Here is a 17,854-nt window from a genome sequence, read left to right as displayed (position 1 = left end):
ATCACATAGCATGTCCATGGCTACATCTTGCACCAAAAAAATCACGCACCCACTGTTGCCTAGGGTCACAGTGGTGCAAAAACGTGGTTACAAAGCACGGATCCACATGGATCCTCAGGATTTTTGCATTGGGTCACCCCAAATTCACCATCAGATCACATAGCATGTCCATGGCTACATCTTGCACCAAAAAAATCACGCACCCACTGTTGCCTAGGGTCACAGTGGTGCAAAAACGTGGTTACAAAGCATGGATCCAAATGGATCCTCAGGATTTTTGCATTGGGCTACTCCAAACTCACTGTCAGATATTAAAAATCTTTATAAAATAGAGAATTAAATACATACAGAATGTTAAATTTTCAGTTTCAAAATATTAGTACTAGTTTAGTACTGTATTTCTATATTACTATAGTACTGTATTAGTTATTTTCAAATACTTAAATATTTTTAGGGTGCAAGACCCAATTAGAGCCCGTTATTTACATACAGTATTACAGTATTTACATACAGTATTAGGCATACTGTATTAACTTTATTAACTGTATTAAAGCATTAACTTTGAGATATTATTTTTATTTAATGAACCCTCAGCCTTATTCAAAGTAAGCTTAAATTAGCTATTTCACTTATTAATCAAAGCGCTATTACTGTGCGACAGCAATATTTTATGTTTTATTCTTTTAATGATAGTTTAGGATTTATTTAAATATCATTTCAGTCTTTTCAGAGCTATAAATTCACTGCTCTGTAATAGTCTATACGCATAATTGTTACTGTAAATTAAATTAGCTTTTTACGAAAATACCGTGCGTGTTTATGTTTTGTTTCTTTTTTCGATGCCAAAAAGTGTTTCAGGCTTGTCGAGTTTCCCGGAGTGTGGAGTTATAGAGAGTCGAGTTTTCGGGGTTCTAATGTTGATCATATGACTCTAAAATACTTTTTAAAAACTTTAAAACTCACTAATTTTCATCTAAAATTTAGAAAACTTCCCGGGGCAGGACCCCGGTATGGGCCCCCCCAATATTTTTTATAAGTCGGCGCCCCTGGGTAACTACCATAGTTATCAAATTCTTCAAAAGTAGGGGGGCCATAATTTGGCTTTTGAAAAATAAGGGGTCATCAGTAATTAGCTAATTCAGAACCACTGGTTTAGATCACAGCACCACAATGGCCCAGTCCCTATTGGTAAATACAGCTGTTACAAAGACACTCTTAGTCTCTGGTACTCAAGGGAAAACTCTCCTTCCTTCGAGGTTTTTAAGCAGATGTTGAGTGGCCATTTCTCAGGTATGATTCTGCATTGGAGGGGATTCAACTAGATAACCCTTAGGATCCCTTTGAATCCTGCAATTCTATGAAATAAATAACAATAATCTGTTCCTATGCTTTGCAACACATAGCTGTTTAATAATACTTGCACTCCCTGTTTCAGGGAGAGCATTACTAGGTTTACTGCAATCTCATGGAGCTCAGTGATCCCGCCCTTCCTTCCAAAAGGGCCCAAAGTCATCAGGTTGTCACCTCCCCATTTAGGACATGTCACAAGATGCTACAAATGCTTTGCAACTGTTTTGAATTTGTACAACTTGCAGCTTTGGTTGTTGCTAAAGCAAGAAGTGCTACATGTGTTTAATTTTTTTTAAAGGTAAAATGGTAGCATGCACAACATCCACAATCACAACAGCATTGAAAAAGCAGCCTTTTATGAAGCCTAATGGTTCAGGCAAACATTAATAAAAAAGAATAGTTCTAGCATTTAAGCTAATTGCTCTTGACCCTTTTTTTATCTAGAGGACCTGACTATTTTATTGGATGTGCACAATAAAACAATTCTTTTCCATATCTCAAACCATTAGCTGTTACAAGGTCTTGTTTCCACTTGTATAAATAGAAGACCTACCTTTAAAGCTATTTCCAAGAATGATGTTGATTATAGCATATATAATAAACCAGTGGGTTAAATGTTAGTTGCCATATTTATACACCACTAGCAGAAGGGATGTAGCTCACTGGTGGAACATATGCTTGGCATGTAAACGGGGAGAGATCTCAATCCCTGGTATCTTCAGTAGGGCTGCAGAAGACTTTCTTTGGGCAGTGCTTGAGCCCACTGTCAATCCATGTAGACAGTACTGAACTCAGTTGAACACTGGCCTGACTGGGTACAATACAGCTTCTCATGTTTCTAATAAAACCAAGTTGCACGTTCAGAGTGGGTTTCCAATGAGAAGAGACCTGTTGGCCGCTTTTGTGTGTTCTGCCAGAGTGCCCATTACCATGACCAAATTCATAATAGCATAAAAGGAGAATATTTCAAGACCCTTCAGCTTTAAGGTGCATACTAATACACAGCACACTCGTAAAAGCAATGGGTAAGCAAATTCATGCCCCATGCTTTTTTGTGTTTGTTTCACTTAAATGTTTCTTATTCTGTGAGACCAACAGAACTAACAATACAGAGAAAGAAGGCATTTAAGGACTGGCAGTATAGATGCTTTGGGTGTTGTGGTGGGACCATAACACAGCGGCAGAGCATGTGGTTTATAAGAATAGTGTCCCAGCTTCAAACCACAGTACAGTATTTTCCATTAAACACAATCTCACATAGATGGGCCAGAAAAAAATTAAGATTCCACAACATGCTGCCAGTTAGCACAGCCAAAGATACTCAATAGTAGACCCATTTAAATCAATAGCAGACCCATTAAAATTGAGCTAGATGGTTAATTCATCTTGATGTAAAGCAGATCCTATTTAATTTTTATGCTGTTTAATTGTTATAAATGATGCAATAGTGAGAGTTCTGCACCTTTACTTCATCTCCATTATATCACTCCAAGCAAGAGTTCACTCCAATCAGACGAGTTCAGAAGTGTTATTGTTTTTAACCCCAAAAATGTACATGCAATTCTTGCCTCTAGAAACTATTAAATTCTATTAAAATCATATATAAAAGGAACCCAGCCCATTTTGCATACAGAGCAAGTTAACCTGCAGTTTATCGTCACAAAGCTGAAAAAACACAGTTATATAAATATAATCCAATCAATTCTGTAACATACAGAGTTGCAAAAAATCATTGTCATCCATGTAAGAAAGGTATCATATTGTAGTCCCTGAATAGCACTTATAACCGAGTCCACACAAACAATGAAAGTCCTTGAAGATTGCTGCTAGGACAACAACATATCTGGTATGTCAATCAAATCTTACAGATATTGGTTTAATCCATAAATAGTTTCAAGCATATACAAAATATAGCAAAGACAAAAAGCCAGAATAATAAATCACAACTTCGTACAAAAACAGAAGCAGTGATTCTATGAAATCGTCAAAAGTACCCTTCTGATTTCACTTGATGCTCTGAATTAAATTTAAGAGCAAGTCCAGAGAATTAGAGAAGGGCCACCGCTGTAAACTCATATAAATGGCACAAGTCAGAAAGTCTGGATACTTCCTACCCTCAATAATAAGTATAGGAGTTAAACAAATAAAAACAAGCATTACTCTTGGATTAGCCCCCTTTGGGGAGCAAGTAATACAATCTGGGGTGAGAATGGCACTGAATCTTTTAAAGGTGTTGCTGCTAAAACTCCACATCGCTGCACCTCCTGCTTACTGCTCAACCATGAATTTATTCAAAAGTTGGGCTACAAAATACCCACTGCCTGACCATAAGATTATCTTCTCCACTCCCCGTTTCATCAGCCCCAGTGGTATGAAGTGGTTGAATGTGTTTGACTAGCTGATGTTGCAGGACAGAACCAAGGAAAAGTTGCAAATGTGTTATTCTGGATGTCCAGCTGCTCTCCATGTCCCACCTCCACTGTCAGATGCTGCATGTTGCTGGGAAACAACTGTTGTTGCTGTGCTTAGGCGCTGCTTGCAGGCTTCCTGGAAGCCTATGGTTTGGCCATGATGAGAACATGAAGCTGGAGGAGATGGGCCTTTGGCTTGACCCAGCAGGACTGCTCTTATGTTTGCATGCCCAACCAAGTGAATTGTTGCCTTTACCACTCCGACAAAACATCTAATTTTCCAAACCAAAGATTTTGTGGGGTTTTTTTTGCACCACTTACATTCTTAATAAAATGTTTCCTGATCTTTAAGGTCTACTTTGCACCCTATCTAGATTGTGGCTGGTGCAAGTGCCCCTCCCCCTTGTCTCTCTCTCTCCACCCCCTTACACTATTGAACAGATGACAGACATACAAACATTAAGTCTATGTGTTAACAAAGCCACAGAATCATCCCAAAGGATTTGTTGCTGCTTTTGTTTCTTCTCTTTAGCATAAACAGCAGAGGGTGAAAATAAGCTTTTTCAGTTTGATGTGAGATGCTTAGGTAAGCTGACCTCTGCAATAGACTCTGGACTTACACATCTCTTTATGGTATTCTTTCTGCCTAGTGCTAGCTCTGTGCTTCTGGTTCTGTTTGCATAAGAACTTGTTTTGGAAACAGCCCTGAGTTTCTCTTAACCTTTCTTCCTAATTGTCATAAGCAATGGGGAAGCTATCCATCAACACCTTCTTCACCACTGGCAATTTATGAACAGCTTATTATCCTAGCTCCTCTCCCCTATCCTGGGTCTTGACAACAGGGTGCCACTTGCCAAAGTAGTAGTTTAACTATTCCTGGCTGTCCCTGAATATATCTTTCTTGTGTAAAACGATGGAACCAGAGCCCAGAGATTTTCAGATGTGTCAATATATTAAAAAGGGCCAGTTTCTCTTTCGTGTCTCTTGAGGTCAGTTTTCTCATCCTCTGATGAGCATCTCAGGCTTCCTTAGGCCATAGCTTTGGAGTACTTTCCAAGTAAAATAAATCCATTTTCCTTCTGATTGAAAACAGGTAGCAGTGGCATTTAGCACTAGGGAAAGCTAGCTGCTGGATTGGTTTCATAGTCACAGGATTCACTGGTGAAGAAATAAATCTACTCCTCTTCCAAGGAATAGCCTGAAATCTGACCGTAAAAAAGCTACATGGACATATATCAAAGTTTATGGTACGGTGACATTTCACTGTTGATGTAAGCAGCATTATGCTAAGGGGAAAAACATCCACAAGCCTCCGCAGGGTAACTCACCAAGTAAAATGCAGCCCATCCACCATATATGACAGCTCCTCAATTACTCCATTTCCCATAACCTATAACACTGCCCATCGCCATCTTTAATTTCTTCTCTTGAAGGAAAAGCAACAGAATTACAAATCCCAATAAACTAAAGTCAACCTAAGCCAAGGTTAGCCCTCCTTACCTGCAGTTGTATAAATTCCTCCCAGCTGCTCTAAAGGTAAGTTGTTGTTGTTGTTTAACACTTGTACAATATAGATAGAAAAGTAGAGTGTGTGGAAATTGAGAAAGTTACTGAAAGCAGACCCAAGAGTAATGTCATTGGAATTAAAACTGAATGACTGAAAGGAGGAGCTGGGTTTCTGTATTTTTCTTCATTGAAGTGCTTTATACTAAAGGCTATTTTAACCTGCCAAAACAAACAGAGATGAAATCAGTCAACATTGGCTTGGCAGTTGTCAGTAATGTTGACTGAATTCAGGAGCAGCCATTTGTAATGTATTCAGTGGCTGTGTTTGGATATAACACTGGCTATTAAAACCAAAACCTAATTATTTCTTCACTATTTGCCAAATAAAAAATCTGCATGCCTAGGTCTGCACAAAATTACATGAGGAAGAATTGTAAAAAAAACAGCAACAGAGGGCTGTCCAGGGGTAGGAAGGGATATTTCTGGATAAAGATCAGGCAAGGAAATTGCATAAAATGATAAACATGTTACCTATTTCCCCAGTGAAAGTTGAGGAGCTGGATTTGCTTTAAGCTGAATTCTGTAATTCATGGTCGAGAGCTTTTTTTCTAAAAGCTTTTCCACTCATCCTTGGGCCTGACAGGGAAATGATTGACTGTAATTCTCCGGCCTCTATTTGCCATGGCATACTTGATAATCACAGCCACAGATCTAGCACCTGTAATTCACATAACTTGAAAAGAAGTAAGTATTAATTCTTCTGGTGTTCATACAGGATAATTCTGCTGGATGTTCCGCCCGATTCTTGATACTGTGTAAAGTATTATACTTTTGTTCCTCCAAAGGAAAGTGTTCCAATGGGGCATGGACAATAGGCACACATTTTCCTGGATGGTAATTCTGAAGTCACATAAAAAATAACACCTCCTGCCTCAATATCCTAGGATAAGGGTTTTCAAGTATTGGAGAAAGTCAGCACAGGGATAAATGATTCCCTTATTGTTTTAAAACTAAAGGTCTACAAACAAGATGCAAGACTGCACAGCATTTCTCCATAAGTCATTGCTATAAAAACAGACGAGGAAAATCCAGCTACTCTGGGCCATAATCTTTTCAATGTTTAAATCATACCCTTTCTAAATGATTGAAGTATACTCCTTCCAGCCTGGACCACATGCAGATTCTACTATGACGGAATTTAGGGAGCCTTTAATAGAATTCTCACTTGCAAAGTCATTGCAGACTGCTCTGGCATAAGAAACAGTCATCCTATAAAAGTGAGGCTGGTTGGCGAAGTGCAGAACTTTGCAATCTGAGCCCAAATTGTATCTCTTCTGAAGGGTTCTTAATGAGGCAGGCAAGCCTCACCACTCTTTGACAAAATACTGTTGCTGCTTTAGTACACAGAGAAAGTATTTTGAAAGTGTATTGGTGTTAAAATGAAACGAACATTTACAGAGCAGCTGTGTGCATATAAACTTCCCCCAGGTAAGGATTGCAGCCTTAAGAGCCTGTCTCAATGGGCTGACTTAATTAATGGCAATGATATCTTGAGCTGTTTTACACATTTCTGGTGTCAGGGGAGAGAGGAAATGCAGCTATTGTCACCAGCATAGAACAACTTTTGTTGAAAGGTAAAACCCAAAAGCATTACAGAAGAGTGGGTAGGGAGCGCAGGAAAACATACAAATATATATCTACATATAATTTTAAAAGCACAGTTGTATTTGGCATGGTTTTGTTTCGGGAGGGAATGTTAAAATTTTCGGTTTTAAAAAAGTACAGTAAGAAGCTGAAGTTAAAAGTGTATCCAATAAGGCCACATGGCAAGTTCATCAAAGTGCAGGGATTAACCAAGGAGAACTCCCAAAGCATCCTGCAGGAAAGGCATGGGAGGTGGGCAATCCATTCCTAAAGATCCATGTCAGTGGTGCCAGAGGAGGTCTTCAGTGGGACCGAGTCAAAGCCGTCAGAAGTTCTCTAAAGACAACATAAAACGAAGTGTGAGTGGGACTATATAAAATGTCATTTGCAACTCTCAGAGCCCCCACCTTTTGTTTGAAGTAAACCAGATTATGTCATATCCCAGTAACACGGAAAGAGCACAGAGTGCAATCCTGCACCCTATGCTCATGAAAGGGCAGTAGGATGCAAGGGCAGCTCCCACAAAACTCTTACGATAACCAGCTGCCTCCATGCATGGTCTTCTGACACTGTCAGAATGGCTATTGTAGGAGTGTTACGGGAAACACAGTGCTACCTAAGTGCTATATGGAACCACGGTTTAGTTCTACTTCCAGCTGGCTGCAAAAAGCTACATCTCTGGAGTACTTAAGGACCTTAGCATGGAAGCAACCTGTGCTGGATAGCAGTGCATTCAGAAGAGACAGTTGGTGGGGAGGTGAGGGTTGTCACTGAGCCTTGTGGGAGCCACTCAGCAACCAGCACCCAGAGAGGACTGAATTCAGAAGTTTCCACCCTGTGGATAGGGTGCTGGACATGGTTCAAACTCCATTTCTGCAATAACCTCACCAGCAGCTTTGTGCAAAATAATTATTTTGGCCTCCATCTGCAAAATGGGGTGATCGCAGCAGTTGCATCAGGCTTGTTGTGAGGATAAGGAACTATTATGTTGCAAATAGAAATATATGCTAACAGCTGAATATTCATAACCTCTTGATTAAAGACCCTAATTCAAGCAAGGCAAGCCCGTACACATGAGAGTTCGCCAACATTTGAACAGAATGTATTTACTGTGGTGGGGGTGGGAATAACTTTTGGGTCACAAGCAGAAAGGCCCACTTTGCTTGTAATTTGCAGGGGAGTGGAGAAAACCCACCCACATTCCGTGTACAGTGTTCAGTTCCCATAATTTATTCCAGACATGGCATTTGAACCCCACAGGCCCAGATTTCCATAGCTCTGCCTTGGTTCTCCCCAGCTCCATCAAGTCAGAGCAGCCCTGGCTCTGGCTCTCAGAAGACGAAACTGAGCAAAAGGCAGGCAGATATGTGACACAGAGCCAGTCATATATGATTCTGGACAGCACAACGAGCAGCAGCTACTTGTTCCAGAGACAAGCCAGGGCTCAAGGACCTTTCTGGGTAAGTTTAGCATCCTATACTTGCAGCCTGAATTAACACCCATTGGTGTGTCTCCAGCACACATTGGGCTTCCTTGCCTTCCTCCTCCAAAATAAAGGTTGTGGCACCATCCCCCTTTGGGAAAGGAGAGGCTGCAGCTGTAGAAAGCTGGCAGCGTGGCTTGGATTTCCCAAGAATACCATACCATGCTGGGTCCCAGTCAGATGTCACAAGGCCATATTGTCATCCCATCCAATGCCATTTGGTTACTATACGCCCTCAGTCAGCTGGCTTGTTTTTAGACATAGGGGACACAAGACAATACCATCTACATTTGGTCTCTATCTACCTGGAAGACTCCTCCTCTTAGCTTATTGAGAACAGCCCTACACACAGACTCCTGCCATGCCTGACTGTACCTAAGAGAAGCCTACAGGAAAACAAATAGCCGCATTAGGGGGGGAGGGATAAAATGAAAAATAAAAGCAGCGCACCATTAACCAGAACATCAGTCAGTAGAATAGGAAACACAGCAGCACGTGAATATAGACTCTGAGGCTGGAGAAAGCTCACAGATCTAGGATGAGGACGTTACTGTAATCATGACTTTTGATTGGTCCCTAGCCTGTAGCATCCTGGAAGGTTAGCTGTGTTTGATGTATTTGTTTGGAGAGAAAATGTCCTTTTCCTTTTGCTACTCTGTCAAGATTTTTAACAGGACAGAGGAGGAGAATGAAGCTTTAATCACTCTTCTCCCTCCCCTCCCCCCAAACCCCTACTACAGCCTGGGTCTTGCACAGTCGGCAGCCCATGCTAGAAATCATTACTTCAAAAATAAAAGGATAGCGACTACTATAGAAAGGCACACACACACCTCAGGGATACTGTACATATTAAGTGAATTGGGAAGCTGTCTATTCAGATATGCCCCACAAGTTCAACATGACATGTTAGACATCTGTCAGGTTAGATAAACACTGGAGCCAAGCCCAAGGCCTCTGTTGCTTCATGCTGGCGCATTACATGTGCAGGCTGGGCCTCACAAAGCACCTTACCTTTGTGGTGAAAGCCCTTATTTTGCCAAAGAGAGAATTCTTGCTTGTGAATATCAGGTCATCCTCTGCATCTTCCCCCTCCATAATGGCACAACTGTCTGCAGCTGGCAGCTCACTGTCCTTGGCACTGGAATTCATCACCAGCTTGGAATATTTATACTCCAACCTACGAAGATATAAGACAGACATAGAGAAAGCCAGATGGATGATGGATGAATATAGTTTGGGTCCCCAAAATGGGACACTTGCGGGGGGTGGGGATCACTTTAAAATCTGGAGATGATAAGCCCTGCCTCAGGCCACGTGAAAGGTGACTGTTACAGGTAGAAAAAGAATTGTTTTGTACATCCAAACAAGCACACACAGTCATACACATTCACAATGTGTATTTATTAGCTTAATCCTATGCATGCACTGCAAAGGTAGGATATTTTCCCTCCTGGAGAAAATTCAAAAGGAGCTTGAATTTCAGTTTCTCCAAAGAGGAAATATTCAGCTGCTGATCTTTGCCAGCGAGCATTTCAGAGCCCCATCTGCTGCTTGAAAGTGGAGACCTCTTTCCTGGGTGCAGATAAGCTAGCTGCGAAGGCTTCTAATTCAAGTGGTGGTGGGACTGGTATCCTCTCTGCCAGCAGATACTTTCATATGTAAGCATCCAAAGGAGACACTTATCATAGCATAAATCCACTGGCAGCAGGTACATTCAAGCCACAGTAGACCTGATCCCCTGCAGTTGTTGAGAAACTGATGGGTAAGAAACACTCTTCGTTGAAGAGGTTTCATCACAACTACAGTTGGAACTGGATCACTGCTCAGCATACTCCACTCAATATTTGCTGGTAATGCCACCAGCTTTTTCTAGTGCATATGCTGGGAAACTAATTCACAGGATCCATCAGAAAGTTTTGTAGCAATATGGTCAAGGGGTGACTCATAAAGGGCTGTGGCTTGTGAAAAGTCATAGGCACTCCTAGCCAGTCAGCAACCCTGTAACTACACAATGCTAACCTGATGCCCTATGTCTCATATTGCCCACCAGTAAAGAGGGGGTTTTTTTTGGGGGGGTTCTTCCCCTATATATCACTGCCCGTATGAAGATGTCTCATTTCACAAGCTGCACCCCTTTCACAAGGTGCTATTGAACAGGGCTATGCATGCACTGTTTGTGTGTTAAAGTTGCATGCACTTAATGCTTCTGGAAAATAAAAACTGGTTTGTTTTTGGTGGGTCTTTCTTGCTTTTTAGGCATGGAAGGATAGGCAGGGTTGAGAATAGGATGATAAGAAGGCAAACTGGGGAAGGCGAGAATGCCATCACTGACATGTAACAATGTATAAAAGATATACATATTATTGAAGAGCTTGCTATCTTTGAACACAGACTCACACCTATTTGCTTCTGCTGTGCTGTTCAAGGTTGCCATCTGATTTAAAGGGTAACCTTGAAAAAGGTCTTGGGCAGCTATGAAGCAAGCAAGCAAGCATGCATGCATGCATAATGAGCACCAACAGAAGCAGCTACTCACTTCTGGTTTTTCTTCCAGAAGTAGCAAGTCATTGCAGTCAGCAGGATAGCAGCACAAGTCCCCGCCGAGATGCCCACTTTGAGCCAGAAGTCCATGGCTTTACAAATGCTGACTTTTTGATCTGGGAGCGAAATGCCTCCCGAACACAGCTTGGGCTCCCTCCATACATACGTGGTTCTCTGTGGAAGGAAAAGCAGGCATGGCCTTCTTTTAATCACATGCAGTCACAGCTCATGTTGCATTTCTGTACTCTTTTTGATGCTGATGGTCTTATAATACATTTCTGTTTTACCCTGTAGCACTTAGGAGAGATTTTACGCTAAGCTATTTAGAAATGGTTTTCAAGGAAATAAACTGAAACCAATATAGAAATGTAGCGTTGATGCCACCTTACAGATTCAAAGCAACAATAATAGTTGTATCACCACCACTCTAGAGGGATCTTGAAGGGACATAATCCTCTTAACAAAAATAAATCGCTACATCATTGCTTAACCTGCTGCTGAAGCGGTTTATTGTTGTGAAATCAGTGGAACTGACTTCAGGTAAGCATGTTTAAGATCAGACAAGTATGGTTTTGTGACAACTCCAGGGGGGGAAATAGTGTATTTCAATTTGGTGTCTCTGCCTGTCCTAACGGGCATGTTCACTAAATGGTCATTGGGCTGCCGTAGCTGTCGATGACTTGTTTTAATGTTCATATAATAGTCACAAAAATGGGCAGCTCTCAGGCCCTGAAGATAAGAACTCAAAAGAAGCCATTCTGAGTCCCTACCTGAATCCCTCCAACACAGGCGCTGATGATAGCATGGTAGTCATCTGCAGAACAGAGGGGGCAGGCTTCAACGGTCTCCCACAGGAAATGGAAAGTGCATCCGTCACAGGTTCCTTCAGGGCACTTGCTGTTTGAAAAATTATAAAGTGCCATCTGAAATGGAGTTTATTCAGTGGCTCACCTCATGACCTAGCTGTTGTGAGTGTCAAGACATGACCTTGTCCCAGACCTGCCATGAAAGAGTCTGTCACCAGTGACTCCAAAGCCATGCCTCATGTACGTAGCGTATGAACTCTGCTGCATGGAACACTTGTTCTTGTTGTAAATGCTATTTCTTTCATAGATGTCGATAGGTCTTAGGCATTTCCTGTATCTGAGTTACACAGACCCCTTGGAGACCTGTGACATTCATGAAAGAATTTAAACCCTGCAAGGTTGATATAGGCTCCATTGTTAGACCACTTCACCACCATTCTACTTTGACTATACACAATAGACCTCTGCATTTTAAAGAGATAAAGAAGTTGAGTTGGTATGTGAAGGAACGGATATGGCAAAGCTTATGCCGATAGGTTAGGTCTGTAAATGTAAATGAGACTGAACTGGGTTCCAGAAGCATGTCACAGTGATAAACGTCATATAAAGTTGGTGGCGTATGAATGCAACTTGGTCTCTTTACACTTTTTGCCAAAAAAAATAGCTACACCTCCCAAACCAGACTGGGACTCTAGTGCAGCACAATAAAATAGTTTTAGTATTCCTCCCCGTATCATTTTCCCAATGAAAATAACTCCACAGCAGGAAAATCATATGCACATTTCTATCATTTCCCCTGAATCAGCAACAGCAGCCTTTTATTGGGGGGATGGTGCAGAGTGGAAAGGGTCAATGTTAACACAACTTCATCTTGTGCTATAGGCCTGACCCAGACTGGAGCTGTTATAGCTACTATGGGGGGGGGGGGGAGAAAGCTTTAAGCAGTGGAGATGCTTTTATGCATCTTTTAGTTTTGCCTTTAGAAGGGTTGTGAACACAGGAAGCTACCCTATGCCATGTCTGACCTCCAGCTACTCAGTATTGTTTATGTTGTCTGGAAGAGGTTCTCCAGGATTTCAGGCGGGACATTCTCAGCCCTATCAGGAGATGCCAGGGACTGAACTAGAGACCTTCACATGCAAAGCAGATGCTCTACCACTGAGCTACAGTCTTTGCTAAATCATTATTCCTTAGTTCTCATTTTAAAAAGCAACTATTAAAACGCATAAACAAGATGAGCAACCAGCTTGAAACATAGGAGTGGACAAAACTGAAATATAAATTACAACTGGAATTGGAAGCAAGTACACCCAATACGAAAGTAAGTGCTGTTCTCAGTGTGACTATTTTTACAGCATCGAGAGCATTTATTTATATTTTTTTTCTCCACCAATTTCCAGTTTTTGCCCCACTGTAGAGTTTGGAGTAGAATGTAGTTTTAACAGGCTGCACCTGCTATTGAGACTGACTAACCTTTGAACTTACCTCGGCACAGAGAGCACTCCAGAGTGGGGTTTTAGAGGAACACATCTCACTCTAATGGCAGTAGCTCTCCCAGCACTACAAGTCTGAGTCACATCACTGGATCTGCAACATATATGCATGTTATGAAATCCCTGCTAAAGCTGAAGGCCCTGTCATTTACAAGGCTTCACAGTACTAGCATTTCTCACTAATACAGTTGTCACTCGGGGGCAACACAGTGCTGTATCTCCCTTGTTTCTAGCATGTTTTCATACTTTTAAGACACATGTACTGTACTGTATCATTTTTCTTTTTCATACAAAGGACTGCTGCACAGCAGTACAAATGGCACTAAAAAAGGAAATCTGGCCAAAGGAAAAAGGAGGACAAAACACAAGGATAGGTTTTCCCAGGGTGTGGGAATACTAAAGATTTCTTGAAAAGTTCCTTCAAATTAAGCATAGAAATGCACTGAAATGTAGCATCCAAAAAATGATCCAACTTCCTTCTCACACATTCAAGTCCCACCGGCCAGAGGCTAGAGATGAGCTGAGAAGAAGGCGGGGAGAAAGGATGCTAAACTGGTTCTGCAGAATCAAAGCCACTCCTGCTGGTAACAGCAGTAATCCTGTGACTGGTTCACGTGCAAATCATCACTGTGTACCTCATGAACTGTGTACCTCATGAGCAAGCAAGAAGCAGCGGAACCCAAGACCTTCCAGAGAATGATTTGACACAAGAAGAAGAAGAAGAGTTTGGATTTGATATCCTGCCTTATCACTACCCGAAGGAGTCTCAAAGCGGCTAACATTCTCCTTTCCCTTCCTCCCCCACAACAAACACTCTGTGAGGAGAGTGGGGCAGAGAGACTTCAAAGAAGGTCACCCAGCAGCTGCATGTGGAGGAGCAGGGAATCGAACTTGGTTCACCAGATTACCACTTACACCATACTGGCTCTCACCACAAGAGCACTCTCTCCTCCTATGGTTTCTAGAAACTGGTATTCAGAAGCACTACTATCTCTGATTGTGGAGGCAGAGCACAGCCATCACAACTAGTAGCCATTGATAGCTACTATTTGTTCAATCCTCTTTGGAAGGTTCCAGAATGCCAAAGCCCCCAAATTCCCTGTGATGCTGAAATACTAAAAAATGTTCCAAGACACACGAATAACCCAGAGTTTTCCACAGAAGAAAACTGCTAAAACTGCCTTCACCTATGTTTGGCAGTCTTGTAGCTTACCTGTAAAAAAATATCACATCCGGTAAGCCCACATTCTCTGCAGGGAAATAGTCAGGAAAAGAAGTGATGTTGTCCAGAGTGGTCTCCCTTGTTACTCCTACAAGTTAGAAGCAAACCAGTGAGAAGGACACAGCACTGAGAAGACAGTGGCCGCTCCCAGGACCACCCCTCTCCCAAAACTGACTGTGCTAAAGAGCTTCACAGAGGAGAATCCCATTTCAATTCTCTCTTCACTGCTTCCAGAAAATAGGCTTGTCTTGTTCATTGCTTTCCTCACAAATGCTGATCAGGGTCAGAGAAACAAGTGAGGCCTGTTATGCCTTTGGTTAGGCTCTGTTAGTGTGTGTGAGTGACCCAAGTTTAGCTATTGGATTCCCAGGTCTTGAAAAAAATAAAAATAAAATGACAATATATAAAATAAAACTAGATTGCCAATTCCTGAAAATAAAATATACTTTATTTTATGGGCCTGGAGGTGGTGCCAGTGATTTGAGGTAGAACGGAACCCAGTGCGAAAAAAAGATGCATTTCTCTCGCTAGCTATACACTTTTTTAAAAAAAGAAGCAGCAAAAATAGGGAAATTGCTATGACTTTCCCTCCTTTGCTTTCCTGGGACCTGGACAGAAAGCAAAAAACACAGCTGGAGTGGGAAACTAAAATTTAGTGCTACTGAGTAGTGTAGGATTTTCATCTAAGTTGACTTTGCTTTAGATGAAGAAGCCACACTGAACTCACTACTTTTCCATTCAGTTGTTGACAGTGGAATGGACTCCGTTGGAACATGATGGACTCTCCTTCATTGGAGGTTTTTAAACAGATGTTGAATGGCCATCTGTCAGGGATTCCTTAGCTATAATTCCTGCTTTGCAGGGAGTTGAACTAGACAACCCTTTGGGTACCTTCCAACTCTATGATTCTATGATTTATCTAGAAGGCATAATCAGGGATGTTCCTGTCACCTGAATCAACACATGCAACTCCCGCAAAAGCCCCTATCAAACAGCAACCAGAGTCCTCTGTTCAAAGCACAGACTTATGCTCCCTGCAATTCTCACCTACAAAGCGGTCTGCCAGGCTCACGGGTTGTGAAGACACCACTGATTTGTAAGCCATCACATCAGAGGGGACAATGATGGACTGGCATACATAGGAGGAAGTTGATTTGGAGAACTCTGTCTCTTTGCCCAGGATGTGCATGTCTGTGACGTTATCTGTGCAGGTTGCCATCTTCCTTCCCTTCAGAGATTTGCAAGGGGGGCAGGGAGAGAGAGAGAGAGAGAGAGAGAGTTGGCTGGATCCTTGTCTTTATAAAACCTGAAGTTATTTTTAAAGGAACTATAGTAAGAGGACTCAGATGAACCCACCCTATTGCACTGAAAGCAACGAGGAGGGTCTCAAAGCCTAGCACCAGTGCTCTGATCACCGCATTTTCCATTACCCATGCATGTTGGAAGGGCATCTATTTGTGTATCAATGTATGTGCTTAGAACTCCCACATATAACAAGGGTGGGGAGTCTGGGATAAACGGACCCTGCTTTGCATGGAGAAGCTCTATGTACAAACAGAGACCCTATTCCGAAGAGTTCTGTATGCATAGGTAGGGTGTGTGGTCACCAGGTGTCATTGGTGGTGGGAATAAATCAATGATACTGTGACACACACACACGGACACACACACACTTTCAATGCATAGGGATCTATTAACACCCATCCTTTCACAGGAGAGAAGGGCAGTTGCATCACAATAGTAAAACATTTCCCTTAAGTTACAGATAAGAGACCTTCAAGAATTTGAGCTGTTTTGTTGCAGTGGTTCAGCTAGAGTAGCCAGGAGGATGGGATTCTGCTAAGGAAACATTCTGCGGTTGCAGGGTGAGAATGGGTGCCTAGAAATTCTCTACACCATAAGGGTGATTTGTACCAGATAAGCCACTCTCACATGTTGGGGCCCTGCATAGAGGATGGGCTTCTCAGAAGCCTCGCCATGTACTTACATGATTCCCACAGAGGCTGATGTTGAAGTGGTGAAAATACTTTAGCCCTTTGGTGGTAAAACTGGGCCCCACCAAAAAGGATGTGCTATTAGACAGTGCTGAGAAGTCATACTCCAGAGTCCTGCCCTCTGCGATGACTGAGAGGTGACAGTCACTGTAACAAAGAGAATGGATCTGGGGAGCAGAACATTTTTTTACAGTCAATTTATTTCCTCATAGAGGAGCTCAGAAATTGTCAGTGTCTCCAGCACCATGTAAAACCCAAGTTTACTCTGAGAGGAAGGAGCCCAAATGTGGCTGATTATTCTCAAGCTGGCCAGGTTTATAGTGCTCCAGAATCCCATAAGCTTCTGTTCACAGGAATCTCACTTGCCAATTTCCTCCAGGGAACCATGTGGATAATTACACAAAACAGAGTATGTGGAGATGAACCGCTTAGCTGTTCTAGTGCCATTTCCATTTTGGCAGGAAATAACTTAATATTTCTGAGGAAAGACAAGCTTGGGGTTTTTTAAAAGCAAAACTCTGGAATGATTTGGTAAGGGGAGAATCCCTTTCAGTCTACAGGTTCCACGTTTTCAATAAGAAAAATGCAAAAGTTTGTTAAGACAAAGTTTTCAGTTATATATCTTCTTTTTAAGGATCTGGCCTCATGCAAACCATGTGAGCAGGCAGGCTTTGCTGACTGGGTGGGATCTTGCCTGCCACTTCAAGTGGAACCCTCGCCGGCCAACAGATCTGCAATTTCTTGTGCATACAGATTCTGTCTGTAATTTTGGATGAGGGATGGTATACTAATACTGATACTGCCCTACTGCTGCTTTTAATGGAAAGCCCTCTGCCAACTAAATTATTTATAAACTTAATGGGGCACTTTTATTTAGCTAACAGTGTAGATCATTGCAAATTGGCCAGAAATGATAGGCAGAAAGGAGGACAATATTACCGGGTTGTTTTTTGTGCCAGGGCCACAAGGGATGCAGGCCTGGCTGCCATAGGGCTGGTGAGCTTTCAGGTACGTGTTTGCTGCACACGGGTAGCAGCCCCCAGAGCTTCTGTCGATGTAGTGGCCGTGTGGGCAGGAAGTACAGGACGAGCCTGAGGATTCCAGAGCGCACACCCGGCAGTATGACGCTACGCCTTCGATGACGTTGGTCACATTGATAGAGTACAGCTTGGCAACATCGTTGGTGTATTTTCTTCCCTAGAACGAAACACAGAAAGTGTCCATAGGGCCTTGGAGAGGTAGAAGCGTTTGATAAAGGGAAGGTGGGATGCTGCAAATGAGGATAGTGTGCCTATTCCTTGCTAGGACATCTTTGATTAGCAAGACACTGGGGTATCTCTGATTCCTGGCAAGGAACTCCCCATCAAAAGGATAACTGAGGAACTGGCTGTGAACAGAAGGTTC

The 17,854-nt window shown here is 42.2% G+C and overlaps 1 protein-coding gene across 3 annotated transcripts in view; it reads right to left on the bottom strand.

The window, feature by feature from the left end:
* Nucleotides 1-6,971: 6,971 nt before the first annotated feature.
* The window catches only part of ELAPOR1 (endosome-lysosome associated apoptosis and autophagy regulator 1), a 54,665-nt gene continuing 43,782 nt past the window's right edge, over nucleotides 6,972-17,854 (bottom strand). For 2 of the 3 annotated variants that reach the window (XM_081915380.1, XM_081915378.1), the window contains exons 14-23: nucleotides 17,390-17,647; nucleotides 16,444-16,617; nucleotides 15,504-15,684; nucleotides 14,448-14,544; nucleotides 13,227-13,328; nucleotides 11,706-11,832; nucleotides 10,931-11,109; nucleotides 9,406-9,571; nucleotides 8,700-8,780; nucleotides 6,972-7,247 (exon numbers count right to left, since the gene is read on the bottom strand). In XM_081915380.1, the coding sequence (XP_081771506.1) occupies nucleotides 7,179-7,247; nucleotides 8,700-8,780; nucleotides 9,406-9,571; nucleotides 10,931-11,109; nucleotides 11,706-11,832; nucleotides 13,227-13,328; nucleotides 14,448-14,544; nucleotides 15,504-15,684; nucleotides 16,444-16,617; nucleotides 17,390-17,647 (1,434 nt within the window). In that variant the 3' untranslated portion in view covers nucleotides 6,972-7,178. The remainder of the gene's footprint in view (nucleotides 7,248-8,699; nucleotides 8,781-9,405; nucleotides 9,572-10,930; nucleotides 11,110-11,705; nucleotides 11,833-13,226; nucleotides 13,329-14,447; nucleotides 14,545-15,503; nucleotides 15,685-16,443; nucleotides 16,618-17,389; nucleotides 17,648-17,854) is intronic. The other variant, XM_081915379.1, reaches the window with a different exon arrangement.

Source organism: Podarcis melisellensis, assembly GCF_964234715.1.
Source record: "Podarcis melisellensis genome assembly, chromosome: 6".
Taxonomy (NCBI): domain Eukaryota; kingdom Metazoa; phylum Chordata; class Lepidosauria; order Squamata; family Lacertidae; genus Podarcis; species Podarcis melisellensis.
Note: the sequence above shows the minus strand (reverse complement) of the source record. Positions and strands in the feature narration are given on the sequence as shown.